At 41.0% G+C, this 19,250-nt stretch overlaps 1 protein-coding gene across 6 annotated transcripts in view; it reads right to left on the bottom strand.

Annotated features, from left to right (window-relative positions):
* The window catches only part of Arhgap12 (Rho GTPase activating protein 12), a 107,144-nt gene that overhangs the window by 67,156 nt on the left and 20,738 nt on the right, over positions 1–19,250 (bottom strand). For 5 of the 6 annotated variants that reach the window (XM_059263740.1, XM_059263739.1, XM_059263738.1 and 2 more), the window contains exons 2-3: positions 18,068–18,104; positions 14,854–15,608 (exon numbers count right to left, since the gene is read on the bottom strand). In XM_059263740.1, the coding sequence (XP_059119723.1) occupies positions 14,854–15,531 (678 nt within the window). In that variant the 5' untranslated portion in view covers positions 15,532–15,608; positions 18,068–18,104. Of the gene's footprint in view, positions 1–14,853; positions 15,609–18,067; positions 18,105–19,250 lie in introns of those variants that run through there. The other variant, XM_059263741.1, reaches the window with a different exon arrangement.

Raw genomic sequence — 19,250 nt, forward strand, 5'->3', positions numbered from 1 at the left:
TTTTCGAGACAGGGTTTCTATGTGTAGCTTTGCTCCTTTCCTGGAACTCACTTGGTAGCCCAGGCTGGCCTCGAACTCACGGAGATCCACCTGCCTCTGCCTCCCAAGTGCTGGGATTAAAGGCGTGCGCCACCACCGCCCGGCAAATCCAAAAATTTAACCTTTCTTTTAAGGACTTATTTTTATTTGTGCATGAATGTATGTACACATGTGTGCATGCTTGTAAAGGCCAAAAAAGGGTGCTATGTCCCCCGGAGCTAAAGTTGTGTGTGTGGGGGGGGGTCTCTTAACAAGCTTGCTTATCCCCAGCTTCTACAGTACACCCTTCCTCAGCAAGCTTCCATTCTACCTGTGGTTTCCCTCTGCTGTGCACATCACAGTTGTGACTGTTTTCTCTTTCTTCTACTAGTTTGAAATCTCCAGGCCATACTTGGTTATCTGAGTATATATGTTGCTTAGTGTAGTACCTGGCATTATCTGTTGTAGAACAGATATACTAAACCACAAACACAGGCAGGGTTTCTTTGTACAGCCCCTCCTGTCCTAGAACTCAGATCTGTAGGCCAGGCTGGCCTTGAACTCACAGAAGTCCACTTGCCTCTGCCTCCTGACTACTGGGATTAAAGGCATATGCTGCAACTGCCCAGCTACCAATACATAGATTAAGAGATCTAGATGAATGCTGTTTGCTTCTGTTTGGAAAACAGTACTATTATGAACACTTATTTCCTTCGTTACTTATTGTATGTATGTGCCACAGTACACATGTGGAGACCACAAGACAACTTGTGGGAATTGATTGATTGTTTTACTTCCACAACATGGATCCTGGGGATGGAACACCAGTTGTTAGGTCTGGTCCATGTGCCATTAGTGACTAAGCCATCTCGTCTACCTGATAGAACACAACCTTTAAAGAAGAACATTAGATGGGAATTGAAAGAAGTTGTAATTGAATGTAGAGACTCCACAATTTGAACATGGCAGGGAACATGGCAGCATGAAGGCAGATGCAGCGCTGGAGAAACAGCTCAGAGTCTTTGCAGGCAACAGGAAGTCGACTGAAAAGTCCCACTGAGGAAAGCTTGAGCAAGAGAGACCTCAAAGCCCACCTCCACAGTGAAATATTTCCTCCAACAAGGCCATACCTCCTAATAGTGTCACTCCCTTTGGAGGCCATTTTCTTTCAAACTACCATACATCCCAATCCTCTTCTCTGCTGATCTTTTTCTTAGGTCCTCCCCACCAGGGTATTGGGCTCAGTGGAGACTCTTGGCTTTCCCACAGCTTAGTGATATGTGCCTTGACATCCGCCTGGCCTTCCACAAACTTCCTACTTAATGATGCTTCATTGCTTGGAACCAGTGTGAAGTCAGAAGTCTTAGTTTTAGGGAGAGGGCTGCTTCAGTACTAGTCCGTAGCACTCCTGGAGCAGATCTCGGCCTATTTGATGAGTTTGTTTGAAGACCCAAGCCTGGCATGGATACGGTGGATTGCTGTTGTTAATTTATGTTGTTTAAGTTCTAATTGTCATACTTAGGAAGCAACCTGTTTGTAGACTACAACTATCTGTTGAGCACAAGTATAACTGCTGTTTAATTTTCTTTCTTTTAAATTTAAGACAGAATGATGTTTGAATTTGAGTTAGGACAGATGTAGGCTTTGACTGTCATCTGCTTTGATATATGACTTTGGACAGGCCATTTAATCTCTAAGCCTCAAGTTTTTCGATTGTTGCTAGGTTGAAATGGGACCTGGTGTATATACAAAATTACCTCTGAGTCTGGCACAGGAGGAGCCAAGTGGCATAAAATGTTAGTTCTATTTACTACTTATCAATGTGCATACCCTATGGTGTTGGAGATCATAAGGACGAAGCACAAGTGAGTGTCAAGGTCCCACTGCACCATTTTCTATCATTTTACAGGATTACTGAAGTTTAAAACACTACCACATCACTCAGAATATTTTAGACAGTAGAAGGTGGTACTTAAGTGCCAAAGCAAGCTTCACATTACACCCTTAATTAGGACTGATAGATTCTGGTGTCTGATGTACTTTCTGTACAGAAACTGAGGGAAGATCACTCAAAAAAGGTGATGTTTGCTGGCAGAGTCCAGGTTAACTGATGCTGCACATAGTCTTCTGTGGCTTGCAGGATAGCTATACTGTTGCCCCCTTGCCTAGAATGTATTAAATCGTGATAACTATACTTAGCTTTCTTTCTTTTTTTTTTTTTTTTTGTTTGTTTGTTTGTTTGTTTTCCAAGACAAGGTTTCTCTGGCTGTCCTGGATCTCACTCTGTAGACCAGGCTGGCCTCCAACTCACAGAGATCCTCCTGCCTCTGCCTCCCAAGTGCTGGGATTAAAGGTGTGCACCGCCGCAGCCGCCAGCACCCGTGCAGTTAGTTCTTTAAAAGGTAGAAAAACTTAGTTTGAGACAGTCGTGAATGGTTTAGCATGTGACTTGTATCTTTAGAAAGTCAAACTAGAAGAGCTGGAAAGTAGAACTAGCATTCAGTTTATAAAAAAAAGAACATACATTTGTTTGTGTGTGGGTCTGGGGAGCACACCATGTGCACGGCACATACGGTGGGCAGAGGACAACTTGCAGGAATGGTTCTCTCCTTCTATCAATCCTGAAATTCGCCAGAGAAAAACAAGTTCCACCATTTTGGCCAAATTAAAGCAGGTATTTATTAAAGTGTTGAATACTGACCAAAATGGAACTTGGTCAGGACCATCACCTGGAAATCTGCCAGGTGAGTGGCCTCCAGACACATATTGGTGGAGCTTATATGGACAAAACTCATAGGTCACCGTACTTTCCCATGAGACTATGCAATTATTTTCCAAGAACCACAACTCCCAGAACCCCAGGAAGTTAGCTGGTCCTTGGGCAGGTGGGGCTTACAGGTTAATTGAGGGTCTAACACTTCAACCATGCCGGTCCTGGAGATCAAACTCAGGTCATGAGGCTTGGCGGAAATGCCCTTACCCACTGGGCCATTTCCCCAGTCATAGCATTAATTTTAAATACTAAAAAGATAAAATAATCAGAATAAGAATGAAAGGATATGAAATTGAAGATATATGTAGTAGTCTTTACTGATGCCTGCCTATAGAAAAATAAAAGTATTCATGTGCAGTCTGAAGAGGGAATAATCATAATAAGCTTTTAGTATTTTCTTCAGTCATTTTTTATTGTTCTTTAACTGCATCTCTGAGTTAATGTGAATGATTGACATTTTAATTCCATTCCATTGTCTCTACTGCCCTTGCTTTGTTCACAGAAAATATTAATGGGGGAGTAAGATGGAAAAAAAAGATCCATAATATTTCACAAGAATGCTCACGGTTTCTATGCAATGAAGAGCTGGTTCTATTTAAATTGAATCTTACTTGAGTGGTATTTTAGTGAAATCTGAGAGTAAAAAAAGTCAATGTTCCTTTTTTGTTATTCATTTGACCGATGTTGGTTTATAAACCAACCTAAGTGAGATTAAGCAAACCACATGTAGACAATTGTGCCTTTCTCTCTGAATAACATCCTGGAGATGCCATTTTTCTGTTTCTGCTTCCTACTATAGTCATCTTCATTTACTCTTGGTTTCCTACATCCAAGACTTGGAAAGGAAGAAGTCAGCAACACCAACAGACATAGAAGACACAAAAGTCCCTGAAACAAACCCCTGCCCTATCAGACGAAGACCAAAAAATAGATGTTCTAGCTAAATAAAAGCCTTCACATATAAACACTCTACTCCAGGCAAAATGCCACAAAGGAATGGAGGAAAAAATCAGCCTCACCCATACCTTACCAAAATGTCTAAGTAGACAAAGACTTCTACACTCACCAGGCTCTAATCAAGTACCCCAACCAATGCCAGACTTGTGTCAGAAAGGCAGAGGCAGGAACCAGAATAACCAATGCAGGTCAATAGTAAGGCATCTATTGCACTCACTCACACATACATGTCCAGACTACATTTCCAATTTGACAGTAAAGAGCAGCTCTTCCCACTCTTTGGTGGACTAGAGAGAAGGCCTTGCAGAGAGTAGAACTCTTATTAGCACCAGCAGTAATAAAAGTCACATGGTCAAATACATGGCATGCCAAAACCTGACAAGTAGAACTACCTCCTTCACCGTGTAATAATAAGGAAATATCTGCTGTCAGAGTAAGGCAGCTAATCTAGAAGGGCGGGGAATGTCCCTCACTGACAAAAGTGTTTGCTTAGCATCTGCAAGGCCCTTGGTTTGACACCCAAATCTGCAAAAATAGTATTAAATTTAAAAAAACATAAAAAGAAAATATATATGTGACCACCTGACACACCCAGGAAGACAGACCCTCGATTGAGGAATTGACTCCATCAGATTAACCTGTGGACATGTCTGTACGGTATACTTGAACTGCTAATTGGTGTAGGAGGGCCCAAACCACTATAAGTGGTGCCATCGCTAGGCAAGCAGGAAGGCCTGGGCTGTATATAAGAAAGGTAGCTGAGTAGGCCAGGGAAACAAGCCAGCAACCTCACTCTTCTGTGGTTTCTGCTTTAAGTTCCTGCCCTGAGAGCTCCTGCCTTGGCTTCCCCTCATGATGGGCTGTAATAAGTTCCTGCCCTGAGAGCTCCTGCCTTGGCTTCCCCTCATGATGGGCTGTAACCTATAAGCCAAATAAACCCTTCCCTTCCCAAGTTACTTTTGATCATGGTGCTTTATCATAGGAACAAAAAGCTAACTAGAACAATATGTATATGGAGAGAAATGGAAACAGACACTTTAGAACTGAAAATCACGAAAGCAATACACAGAATGTTCAACATGAGAATGGAGTGATAGGAAGATGAAGAGCCCACTTGAAGTACTTGCTTTCTGTGACAGAACCTAGCTATGCAGCCCAGGCTGGCCTCAAGTTCTAGATCATTCTGAGGATTAACAATAATTAGCCAATCCCATCAACAAAAAGAAAGTAGAAGATAAAAATAAACAGAGCCTCAAATACCCATGAAACCGTAATAAGTGATCTAACATTCATTCATATCATCAAAGTCCCAAAAAGAGAGAGCAGGGGAGAGAGAGTGAGAGAGTGGAGGGCTGAAATAAAAAATTGTAGAATGTCAGAAACTTAGCAAACGGGATGGGGGTGGGGAGGACAGAGGAAACTACAAACAGGATAAACCCACAGAGATCCACTCTAAAATCACCACAGTCAAACTGAACAACAAGACAAATATAAAAGCAGTTACAAGAGAAACAGGGCTCATTTATAAAAGAAAATTAAAACAACAACAACAACAAAAGGCTTCTCATCAAAAACCATAGAAGTCAGAAGGTATGAGTGTTTTTGAAGAGCTAACCCTAAATGAATAATTAAGCTTGCTGTTTCTCTAGGCAAGATAGAAATGATGAAAGGAGGGATCTGGAAGGAAAAGGAAGAAGAAAGAATTCTGAGTTCACCTCTAGAGCTTCTAGACTATGTTTAGTAGTTGCAACAACAACAACAACAACAACAAAAATACAGTGTAAGGGCTTTTGTGTTTAGAACAGGACAGTTACAACTGGTAGAATAAAAACAATCCAGGGAGCATGAACTCATAAACTGGCAATATGACACCAGCAGAATGACAGCCCATGCCCATATACACAATGCGTGGAGCGAGCTCTAAAAACCACACAAATGAAAGCATCCAAAAGGGAACTCTGAAAAATGCCCCAAGAAAGCCAGTGTAAGAAGAAACAGAAAACAAAATGTAAAATGGCAGACTTAAGGGTTAGCTATCAATAATTATTTAAATTTCAACAGTCTGTGCCCTTGAAAGACAAAGATTGGCAGAACAGACTGAAGAGGAAGAATTTAAAAGGCCTACCTATATGTTTTTATAAGAGCAGATAAAGTAGATCTCAGAGCAAAGAAAACTGCCAGAAACAGACTATGAATATTTATAAAGACATCAAATGTACAGGAAAGCATAATAATCTGGAAAAGTGTATGTACCAAAGTATGCCACAGGAAATGATGATGAAAATATATGAACCCCCCAAGCAGAAAGACTTGAGAAGACAGAGCCACCTACCAGCAGGACTCTTCCAGCAAGCTGGCATCAGCAAGACTACAAAAGACTCAGCACTCTCAAACTAAAGGGTCTCATCAAAATTATAGACCAACAACATAATACACTATTTTAGTGTCTATAGAATATATTCCAAGATCCTTTCCTGGACATTAAACAACTCTCAACAAATTTTTTTAAAAATTGAATCACAGATTGTTACCCAAACCCAAAGGAACCAAACCATAAAACCAGTAATACAAAATTAAAAAAAAAAAAATCTCCAGACACTTGGAAACTAAACAAGATACTTCCCCAAGCATCCCAAGAGCATAAAAGCAAGTCTTGAGAATTTTAAAATGCACTGAATTCAACAGTGTGAAGACAAAAGACAGCACATTTGCTGGATTTACATGTTCATTATTAGGAAATGGGGAAAGTTTCAAACCAATTAACTAAGCTCCCACTTCCAGAAGCTGGCGTAGAAGAGGAGCACACCAATGAAAAAGAATCACAGCTAGCGGCTAGGCATGATGACGCATACCTTTAATGCCATCACTTAGGAGGGAGAAGCCCGTGGATCTCTGAATTTGAGGTCAACCTGGTCTACAAAGCAAGTTCCAGGACAGCTGGGGCTGTTAACACAGAGAAACACTGTCTCAAAAAACAAAAACAAAAACAAAGAAAAAACATAGCTAGGCATGGTAAGAAATGCCTTGATTCTCCTAGAAGGATTGGGAGTTCAAGGTCATCTTACTGCTCAGTTCAAAGCTAAGTTGGGCTACAAGAAACCCTGCCTCAAAAACAAGACAAAACAAACAATGAAGAGAAATCAGTGAAATTTATCGCAGGAAAATAAAGAAAATCAATGAAACAAGTACTGCACTACTTGAAAAGATCAATAACTTACAAACCCCTTACAACACCAACAAAGAAAAGTGAGAGAAAAGAAAAACAAACATGGTGAATGAACTAGAAACATAAATGAAGACACCGTACATAGGGAAATGGCAAGAAAAGAACACTGCCAGGATAAATTTGATAACTTCAATGAAACCTACCAATTCCATGGTGTCCTAATCTCCCCAAAAATGAAATGATAATTTTTAATACCTCAATAACTATTTTAAGAAATGTGCTTTTTTTTTTCCTATGAAAAGTAACTAACCCGGCAGGGCTCACAGTTCTTGAACCTTCCCCTTGACACTGATTCGCCAATCTAATCAAGTTGTGAAGTCAAGTTCCACCAATGGGATGAACTGCAGGCACCACCTACATCAGGGATAAAAAGATAGAAATCATCTTTTCAAGTGTGCTTGCTAGCCTCAATGGGTTCTGGTGCACCCTTTTTACAAAAAGACATTGCCTTGCCAAGCTACATTTACTTTTCCTATGTTTCCGCGTCCCATACTATCATTATTCTTTGTTTCTAACATTATTAAAGAAAGCAAAGGTGACACCCAGGATGATTCAAAGGAAAACACTATCAAAACTACACATCCTCTCACTAAGCACAAAGACGGAGTACTTCCCCACTCATTTCATTGATATCCTGATTAATGAGCAACAGACCACGTACCAAAAAAGCAAACCAACATCTTTTTAGTACAAATGCAAAAGAAAACTTAATAGATGGATTTCAGCAATACCTAAGATCATTGACCCAGTTAGACCATTCATGTGACCATGACCAAAATAGTATTAGCTAAGAAGGATGGTCAGTATTAAAAAACCAACCAATATATTATACATTAATAAGCTAAACAGCAACAAAACCACAAGATGGCTCAGTGGATAAGTTCTTGCCACAAGAGACTGCCTGAATTTGATCCTTAGAACAGTGGCAGGAGAAAATCCAGGTGACCTTCACATGCACACCCTCACTCAACACACATATTCATTTTAATTTTTTTTTAAACTCATAATCCTATCGACTTCCAATTTTAGTCCTAACTTGCAAAAATATCAAAGTCATCACTCCCTTAACATCAAGACAAAACCAAAAATCAAACAATTCATGATTTCTGGCATCCATCAGACAACCTCTCATGGCAAACTACTGCCCCAACATTTGGAAGGGTAAATCCAGAGATGCAGAGGAGATGCAGCTAAACAGAAACTACTAGAGTTATAAACTTGTTGGAACCCTAATAGAAGCATGATGAATTAATGGACAAACTAGAGGGACTAGCTTCTCTGAGAGACCCTGGACTTTGGTGGGGTTTAGTTCCAAAGCCACCACCAGGTTCCTTCAGTAAAGTTTTAACAAAAACATTTTCATGGCTCTGATAAGAGGAGAAAAGGTAACCCAGTGATCTAAGTCCAGGGAGTCCTGCTAATACAGATGGGCTGTCTGAGGGGAAAAAAAAAACTTCAGCAGAGTTTATCCAGTCTGGAGAAAATGGTCCCCATACTCCAAAGCCCTCAGAAGAGGCTCTGGTCTTCCCTAAGGGAAAAGGGAAAACTAAGAGACAGAAATTCACAGCCCAATAGCAAACAGTGAAAGCCTGAGACTAACCACGGGATTACAGAATACTGCAACACCTCCCCACTGTGGGCTCCAGTGGACCACAGAGAGAGACTTCAAGAAGTAAGTACCTAAGCTCTTAGAAGAGACTAGCACAGTGCCACACACTTGTCATCCTACCATTTGGGAGAGGGAAGCAGGAGGAAGTTATAGGTCAGTCGTGCAAGTTTGAGGCCAGTGTGGGCTACATTGAGACTGTTTAAAAAAAAAAAAAAAACCTCAAAAATCCCCAAAGCAACTGAGCCAAACTCACAGATACTTGAATTTCAAGAATCTAGTATATACAACTACAACAAACATTAACCACAGACCAATTTCTGGCCAAATTAGCCTAACACCTCACACTCAGGCCTATTTAATTCAGTTACTATTACTTGATATATATCTGACTTTCAACCAAAAATTGCAAGGCATGCTGAAAGGTAACAAAACACATTAAGGAAAGCAAGTAACACAATCAAACTTGGATGCAGTAAAGATGCTAGAATTACCAAGACAGAGAACTTAAGATACTGTTAATATGTTTAATGTTATCAAGGAAAAAGTGGACAATATGCAAAGACAGATGAGTCATAGGAACAGATTTTTTAAAATCCCACCAAAGAATCAAAATGCAAGCAAGAAGTTAAAAAACTGTAACATAAATACAAGGTGATTTGATGGTATGAACAGCAGACTGGACATGGCTGGGAGTAGAATCTGTTTGACGATATCCCAATCCAAGTTTTCCAAACTGGAAATAGGATGAGAACCAAAAAACCTACACATAAGCATATCATATTCAAGCTACAAAATCCAAAATGAAAGGAAATCTTGAAGGATAGCAGAGAAAAAAAAAATCTTTATAAAAGAACAAAGACAAGAATTATACTTCTCTCCAGAAACCATGCTAAAAAAGAGAGAAAAGTTTGAAAAAAAATAACAAAACTAAACAAAAAAAAAAAAAAGATTTCTGTACCTAGAAAATTATATATCAACATGAAGCATAAATACTTTCTTTTTAAATTTCATCTTAATTATGTATATGTGTATCTGTGTGTAGGTATGTGCATGTGTGTACAGGCGCCGATGGAGGCCAGAGCTGTCATATCCCCGGAAGCTGGAGATGCAAGTAAGTGTGAGCCACCTGATATCATTCTGGGAACTGAACTCAGATCCTCTGCAAGAGCAATATGCATTCTTACCTATTCAACCACCCTCCAGGCCATAACTTTTCCTTGAGCCAATAAATCTGAAGATTTCAGCCTGAGGGGAGTAAGAGGAACAGAAATGGATACTACAAATTGTTGTACAGCCTCAAAGACAATCCCTACCAAGATCTCAGCTAGTTTATTTCTAGGAACTGACAAGCTAATTCTAATACTGACACGGAAGTTAAAGGAACCAGAAAAGATGCAACTCTTAGGGAAAAAAAAAAAAAGGAAGAAGGCTAACACTTCACAGTTTGAAAATACTACAAAACAAGAGCACTCAAGACTGTCCCTACAGGTGTAAGTGAATAAATTAACAGGCAGGCACTAAACATCCTGAAACAAGCCACTGTGTCTGCGGTCAACTGATTTTCAACAAGGAGTGCTAAGCTACCTGATGAAGCAGATGAAACAAACTGCACTAGAAGGACTAGACAGTCACCTTTAAAAGGAAATTAATTGGAGGGCAGACATGATGATGTACACCCTTAATCCCAGCTCTTGGGAGGCAGAGGCAAGCAGATTTCCAAGTTTGAGGCTAGCCTGGTCTACAAAACAAGTTCCAGGACAGCCAGGGCTATACAAAGAAACTCTGTTTGGGGGACAAGGGATGTGTTAGACACTCATTTCACACTTTATTTAAAAAGTAACTCAAAAAGATTAAAATCTTAAACTATAAAACTGTCAGAAGGCACAGAATAAATCTTCACAACCTCAGATATGGCGATGGATTCTTGGATACAACAACAAAAGTACCAGAACAACACTGTTTTCCTGGAGCATCAGCCTGCCAGGAAATCCATGGATTCTGAATTTGCAAGTCTGCATGCTTATGCAACCAAGTGCTTAAAATACACCCCCACCTTGCGTATGTGTGTACTTTAATACACACACACACACACACACACACACACACACACACACCCTAGTGATTCTGTTTCTTCAAATATACCTAAAATTGCTATGCTATGAGCTCCCAGACTTGACAAAGCAATCCACATAAGGAATTGATAAATTGGAGTTCATGGAAATGAAACACTGGTTCTGGGAAAGAGTCAACCAAAAGGATAAAAAGAAAAGTTACACAACAGGATAAAATATTTGCAAGCCATCTATTTATGACAGATGACTAGTATTCCAGATTATTAAGAACTCTCAAATTCCCTTTTAAACGGGAGGTGGTGAGGGGACTGGGGAGATGGCTCAGTTGGTAAAGGAAGGAGTAATGACGCAACACAGGAAAAGCAGATTTACACACTTTTACTAAATGGGGAAAATACAAGCAAATCTAAATTCTAGGGAAGATGGCTCAGCAGGTAAAAATGCTGACTACCAGAGTGCCTGATGACTGGAGTTTGAATCCTTTGAACCCACGTAAAAAGCTGGATGCACTCAAAGTGGTGGTGCACTCATTTAATCCCAGCACTTGGGAGGCAGAGGCAGATCGAGCTCTGTGAGTTCGAAGCCAGCCTCGTCTACAGAGTGAGTTTCAGGACAGCCAGGACTACACAGAGAAACCCTGTCTGGAAAAAAAGAAACAAACAAAAAGCTGGATGCTGTAGCAGCATCTATTATGCCAGCACACTCTTTGGCAAGATGGGAGGCAGAGACAAGAGAACTCCTCAGACGTTCACAGGTCAGCTAGCCTTGAATACACAGCGCAGTGGCAAACAAAGAGGCCATGGCTCAAAAACAAGGTGGAAGGCAAAACACCTGGGGTTGTCCTCTGACTTGCATGTGGGTCACACACACACACACACACACACACACACACACACACAAATATATATTATACACGCCCATATATATAATATATATACACATCCATATATATAATATACACACACACCATATATATATATATCACTAATAGAAAAGACTTGACAGTGAGTCTGAAGCCATGAACTTAACACCCTATTTGCAGAAGCTAGGAGAAAAGTAAAAAGAGCAAATATGAAGAAAGTACACTTTAACAGAACAAGAAATGTTTGCACTGTATCAAGAGAAAGGCAACTGCCAACACAGATGTACGTATAGATTTGATGGTAAAAATAACAGTAGAAATGGCAATCTTCGTGGCAAGTGTGTTTTACTGAGTATCTGTTCACAGACAACCATCAAGGTGTTCCTTCACTAATCCTCAAAACCTGTCACTCATACTCCTGTGCAGTCTCCAACAGAAAAGAGGAATGAGCTACATCATCAACAGGATACAGCAGTGGGATTTCCAAGATCAGGAACTGAAGATGGTGGAGCTTCTACCATGCTCTCACTACTTGCTATATTCAAACAGCTGTGAGGAGGCTTAGCTAGCAACACTGTAAGCAAGGCACCATTACAAGTAATCCCTCATCTTAGCTTAGTTTGCCTAAGATTACAACTTTAAAAGACCCTAAACTTCAACTGATGTACTGTTTTAAGCTGATAAACTTGGTAGTTAATTAAAAGCAGCAACAGATACCCAATGCCCTTATTATGTGCCTCAACATCCCTGTGACTATTCCTTAACACAGGTTAAGGAAATTTCCCCTCAGGGCCAGGGCCAGAGCCAGAGAGGTGAATTATGAGCTCTTGCAGGGGACCCAGGGTTTGGTTCCCAGTGCACACACGGTAGCTCACACCCATACCTAACTCCAGTTCCAGGCAATCTGCCACTGTCTCTTCTGACCTCTGCAGGCACCAGGCACACACATGGTGCACATTCATGCAGGCAGGCAAAACACTCACACATAAAATCAATGAAATTTCCTTAGATTTGGGATGAGCTCGGTGGTAGAGTGTTTGCCTAGCATGCACCAAGGCCCAGGGTTCACCCACAGCATTACAAAATGAGTAAATTTCCCCTAATTATCACACAGCTGGAAAATGCTAAAATCAGATTAAAAATGAAAGCCAGCATTATTTTTTATTTTATTTTATTTTTCTTTATTAAGAAATTTTCTACTCACTCCTCATGCTATCCACAGACCCCCCCTCCTCCCACCTCCCAGCCCTCTTTCCCAAGCCATCCCACATCCCCACATCCCCCAAATCGAGGTCTCCCATAGGAGACCAGCTTACTGAGCCTAGGCAGGTCCAAGCCCTTTCCCACTGCACCAAGGCTGAGCAAGGCATCACACCACAGGCACCAGATTCCCAAAAGCCTGCCCATGCACCAGGGACGGATCCCGATCCCCCTGTCTACGTGTCCCCCAAACAGTTCGAGCCAAACAACCGTCTTCCGTATCCTGAGGGCCTAGTCCAGTCCCATGGGGGCTCCACAGCCACCAGTCCACAGTTCGAAAGTCAGCATTATTGACTACTGCGCAAATGTGCTCCCTATTTCTATACCACGGCTTTTTTGTGTGTTGTTTGGGGATTTATTTTTTGCTGTGAAATATAAGGCAAAGTGATCTGATAAGAGCAGAGCAAAGTACAAGTGATTCAGCGAAAAGAAGAAAATGCAAAAGATTTGAGACCATTGCCATGGTGAGTTAAGAGCCTGCCAAAGAACTCCTCCTAAGACTCTCAAACAGTGCTGCGGCACAGAAGAACAGGAGCCACCAACTTCCAGTGCAGGGGACTGAAGACTATCACAACCAAAAGAACATAGGGTTGTTTGTGAACACAAACATAAAGTACAACTTTAGCTGTGAAACAGTGATTGGGACTGGATGGAATAGAAAACACATCTTTCCCTAGCCCTCCAGGCTCCATAAAGAACAATGCACACAAAAATTTCAGAAATCTCTCTCTCCATATATATGCATGTATATGCAAACATATACATGTATTTTAAAGACAAGGTCTCACTATGTAGTTCTGTCCGGTATGGAACTTGCTATACAGACATCCTGGCTTCAACTCAGAGATCTGCCTGGCCTCGTGAGTGCTAGGATGAAAGGCGTGCCACCACATTCAGCCCCCGCAAACACTATATAGTCTACATCAGAGTATCACACTAACACTGAAGAGCCCATGGAAGACGATGATGATGATGACGACGACGGCGGTGGCGCTACTTCATGCCTTGATCTCAGACACTGGAAGTTTCTCTACAGAAGTCTCTCATTCCCTATATCCACTCAAAAATGCTCTAAACAGCGTTACAACTTGTACAACTGGACCATATCTAAGAGCAGCCTAATTATTAACTGACTTGACCCTGAATAATTTTATTACAAGGGTTAGAAGAGGTTAGCTCAGCAGCAGAGTGCTTACCTATTAAGCCCAAGACCTAGAGTTAAGTTCCCAGCACCAAAAAAAAAAAAAAAAAAAAAAAAAGGGAAAAGGAGTTAGAGGAAGGTTCTCTTCACTCTCAAACAAAGAAACAACCCAGAAGGCAGCACAACTTCAGACCAAAAAGTTACATTTAAATTTATTTTAAACCAGAAATAAAAAAATTTACTTAAAAAATTAGAATTGCCAAAATACATGAGGTTTCAATTTCATACATGAGCTTTTAAAATGACTTCATTTGAAAAATAAACCAGCATACACAATCTGAAAAGAAAGCCAGGTAGGGGAGAAAGTACAAACCAAACTAGGAACACATTTCTTTCCCAGCCAGTATTGAGTGCCATCAAGGGGAAACAGCTAAGACACAAGCAAATGACCGGAAAGAGGGTTATCCACTCTATGCTGCTTGGTATTACAGGGTAGCAAGTCTCGATGAAGAAGTCAGCCACCTACATGCCAGTGGTACCTTTGCTCATACAGCCATGCATTACACCTGAGCACTTGCTAGAAACAAATTAAAGTGAGTACAACCAGAAAACAGAACACATTCTCTACCAAAATAAGCATCACCCACCATTAAAGGGAGAGCTTCCTGCCTAATGCAATGCACATCAGTAGGGAGAAAAATACTCTCATGCTCAAAGTAGCTCTAGCCCACAGAAATGTAAGAACTAGGAATACCACAGAGGAACCCTCTGAGAATGTCACAAACTATTTCACATTTTTTTCTCTATTTAAATCAGGATAGAATTCGTGTGTTCTCAACATATAAAGCCAAACATCCAACTCTTAACACTATGGTTTTAATTAAAGTGCCATTTTTATTGAAGCGAGCTCGCATTTCACTCGACTTCTCTCTTACCCTCATCTGCTCAGTAGAGCTGCTGCTAAGCTCGTCTCCAGACTCGGAATCCTGGTGTGTTCTTTCAGAGCCTTCTCCAGCTGAGTCACAAGACTGCTCCTGAGAAAAGCTAGTCTTCTCTACGTCCAAGAACTCTGGCCCGGGAAAGTGACCAAATAAGCGTGTCCTATTCTGGCTGGAAACTTTGGGAGAATGTGAGTCACTGTTAAATTTTCCGTTATTATGGGTCAGGTCCAGGCTTAGATTGAGAGTCTGGCCTGAATTATAATTGGATCCAAAATTCTGATTGGCATCACGAATAAGACCTGTTCCTTGAACAGATGACGGTGGCTTTCCAAAACTTGAAAGCTCAGGCATTTTGTTCACATTTTCTGTCGATCTCTGGAGATGCAGACTCTGTATCGGCTTCATAGAGTTATTTGGCAATCCAGCTGCCTGCTTCACAGGTGGCATCAGCGCTTTGCGGGTGACCTCCTTGACATACTGCGCTGGCACATAAAACGCTTTGGAATTCTCGTCCAGCCTGACCTGCCACCAGTCATCGTTGGTCTTCTTCACTAAGAGGTACCGCTCCCCTTGTCTGATGACAATCTTCCTGTCCTTGGCTTCATACTCATAATCATATTCCACCTCAATATACACTTGTCCTGCAGCACTCTTCCCACTTCTCTCAGCCATTTTTACTCAGTAAAACTCACTCTCAAAACTGATGGTATGCCACATTATGCCTTGTGCCTTGCTGCATTAATATAACACTTCAAATGGAGAAAGAGAGTAAAGAAAAAAATTAACATAATCTAGATTTGATATTTATAAACATTGTACATACCATTTAAAGATGATTACCTTCAAAGCTCAAGCGCTATAAAGTAAACATGTCTAAAAGCATATGTCTCATCCTACATTTACGACACTCTCATTCTAGTTCTTCGGTTATTTAGGATCCAAGAGGAAGAGTAAACACTGCTACACTGGTATAAACCGTGTCCCACAGATGGGACTGCCAAGTCCTCACCCCAGGACTTCTAAAGGTGATCTAATCTGGAAATAGGATCTTTGCAGATGAAAGGTAAGACAAGATCACTGTGGTGGTTTGAATGAAAATGGCCCCTATATAGGCACATAGGGAATGTCATTATTTGAAAGAATTAGGATATATGGCCTTGCTGGAGTAGATATGGCCTTAATGGAGAAAATGTGTCACTGAGGGTAGGCTTTGACTTTTCAGATGCTCAAGCCAGGTCCAGTAGCTCACTCTCTCTTCCTGCTGCCTGCCCATCCAGATGAAGAACTCTCAGCTACTTTTCCAGCACCACGTCTGCTTGTGGGCCACCATGCTTCCCATCATGATAATGAACTAAATCTCTAAAATGTTAGCCAATCCCAATAAAATGGTTTCCTTTATAAGAGTTGCCATGGGGGCTGGAGAGATGGCTCAGAGGTTAAGAGCACTGACTGCTCTTCCAGAGGTCCTGAGTTCAATTCCCAGCAACCACATGGTGGCTCACAACCATCTGTAATGAGATCTGGTGCCCTCTTCTGGCCTGCTGTCATATATACTGTATACATAATAAAAAAATAAAATCTTTAAAAAAAAAAAGTAAGAGTTGCCATGGTCAAGGTGTCTCTTCACCGCAATAAAAACCCTAAGACAGTCATATTTGATTAGAATGTCCTAAAGTCCCTGTGTCACTATCTTTTTGTTATATTACTATATGGTGTGTGTGTGTGTGTGTGTGTGTGTGTGTGTGTGTGTGTGTGTTCTCATATATGTGTGTGTGTGTGTGTGTGTGTGTGTGTGTGTGTGTGTGTGTGTGTTTGAGCACACGTGTGTGCATGTCCATGTGGAGGCTCCAAGTATTTCCCTCTATTACTCTCCAGGGTATCTTGCTAAACCTAGAGGTTTGGATAGTTTGGCTGGCTAGCTAGCTCTGAGGATTCGGTCTACACCTGCTATGTGATGGAATTATAGGCAGGCTGCCACACCCATCCAGCACCGCCTATGAGCTAGGGATCTGAACTTTAGTCCTCAGACTTGTGTAGTAAGCATTTTACCAGATAAGCCTTTGCCCAACCCTCCAGCTGTGCCTCTTCCCACATCTTTAAAAAGGAAGGAGACATTTAGAAACAGAGATGGGAGAGGAAGAGGTAGTTGAGTTGGTAGTGTGCTTGAATAGCATGCATGAAGGCCTGGACTCTGCTCAGTACCTGTGGCTCTTCCCAGAACTTCTCACCCCGCCCCTACCACCCTAAACTCCTCTAGCCCAGGGGTTAGGCTTCACTTCCCTTCCTCCAGCTTCTCATTCCTGTATAAACCTGCCACTTTGACCCCTCGACCTCCTGTTCTTCTCTCTTGGTCTGCTTGCCCTCTCTTCTCTTGCTCTCTTGCCCCCCGCTTCTCTCATGGCCCAGTTCAGTGTGGACCCTTCCAGATGTCTCTCCCTCATATCCACAATAAAAATCCTTCTCCTCAACCATATCTAGAAGTGGTCATGTCCTCATCTTTATTCACATCCTAGGCTACACAGAAAGTTTGTGGTCAGCCTGGATTTATGAGAGACCTGTCTTAAAAAAAAAAAAAAAAAGGAAAGAAAAGAGGAAGGAAGGGAGGAAGGAAAGAAGCAAAGAAAGAAGGACAGAGAGAAACAAAACAGAAGCGTCAAAAAGAAGACAAAGGCAGAAAGTGGCAGAGCATCAAGGATTCCCAGCAAGCACAAGACGCTGTGATGAAGCAAAGCAGGATCTTCTCTAAAGTCCGTAGAGGACAAGCACACTGCCAATACCGATACTTGGAAACGTTTGGATAAAGGTTCTCATCATGTAGCCCAGGCAGGCCTCGTCTGCCTGCTTCAGCCTCCCCACTGCAGAGATTAACGTCACTGTTTAAAAACCACCCATTTACAGTACAGTGTCACTGACCCAAAATTTAAAAAATTTGAAACTTTTTGCACACTGATATGGCCCAATGGGAAATTCCATGCCTGTTCCCAAGTGATGGGTCACAGCTTGAACACAGATGCAAGTGTTACTGTACACTGTATGTAGAAACAACCATTCTCCTAAGGTTGTTTATCATCTCTAAGATAAAGCCAATAAGCTGAGGTGGTAAGTAAACTGATTACCAACACAATTTCAGCACCTGCGATTTATTTCTAGACAAGCTACTTGAGTTAATAAATACAGTAACACTGTTTAAAAAAAAAATTAAACTTACCTTAGAAGGCTGTAAACATCTGGTGTTTCATTTAAACCTATAAAAATAAATAAAATTGTTTATTATCTCTAACTAAGATTCCTTAAAGGAACATAATGTTGTGTATAATTCTGAAGCATAAATTTTATGATAGTGATAGGAACATAAGGGAATATTATATGATTTCTCAGTGCCATGCTCCAACAAAACCACTCGGGCCACTGAGATTGGTGTGGCCACTACCTTCGCTTGTTGCTATTGCTATTTCAGCATCCCTTACTTTATTCTGACAAACAGCAATTTTTTTTAAATTTTTGATTTATGATAAACAAATTTGGTAAAATTGCTAAGATAATTGTTTCTCCAAGTTCATGGTATTCAGTGGGAATAGATAATAATATGTGTTTAAAGTTAACACATTTTTCACCACAGATTACTTTTTACAAAAAGGGAAATAGACATCATAATGCTTCTTTTCAATCAAGAGTTTTAAACCAAACGATCAAATCTATCAATCAACAGTGAATACCTAAATAAGACACATTTAAAGTGCAGACTGTCACCTGTACTGTGTTTCACCTCATGCAATGGTTACACACAAATCCAGAAGGCAAAGTATTCCATTAGACAACAGAACTAAACTCTTCAAAGAGTCAGTGTCATGAAAACTAAAAAAGGGAAGAGACTCCTCAAGATCAGACATTTCTATAAGTAAAACTGTTTGGTTAGAAGTACCTAAAATTTACCACATCCAAAATCTACTTCCTATCTCTATACCACCCCTATCCTGTCGCATCTGCTCATCACAGTAAAGAGAGCTTCCAACCTTTGAAATGTTCATCTCTGCTTTCATACATGACTGGACATTGGTCACTCTGTGTTTTAATCCCACATACATTTTTCACAAGTTTTCAAAAGTCCACCCTGAGGGCAGCAGAGATGGCTCAGCAATTAAGAGCACCTGCTGCTCTTCCAGAGGACCTGAGTTCAGATCCTAGCACCCACACTCACAGCTATACGGAACTCCAAGTCCAGGGAATCCAATGAACTCTTCTGGTTTCCATCATGCCACCCCCCACACACATACAGAGAGATGTAAGACACACACACACACACACACACACACACACATCATTTAAAAAAAAAAACAGCTGGGTGGTGTGCACACCTTTAATCCCAGTACTTGGGAGGCAGAGGCAGGCAT

This window comes from Peromyscus eremicus, chromosome 5, assembly GCF_949786415.1.
Source record: "Peromyscus eremicus chromosome 5, PerEre_H2_v1, whole genome shotgun sequence".
NCBI classification, from domain to species: Eukaryota; Metazoa; Chordata; class Mammalia; order Rodentia; family Cricetidae; genus Peromyscus; species Peromyscus eremicus.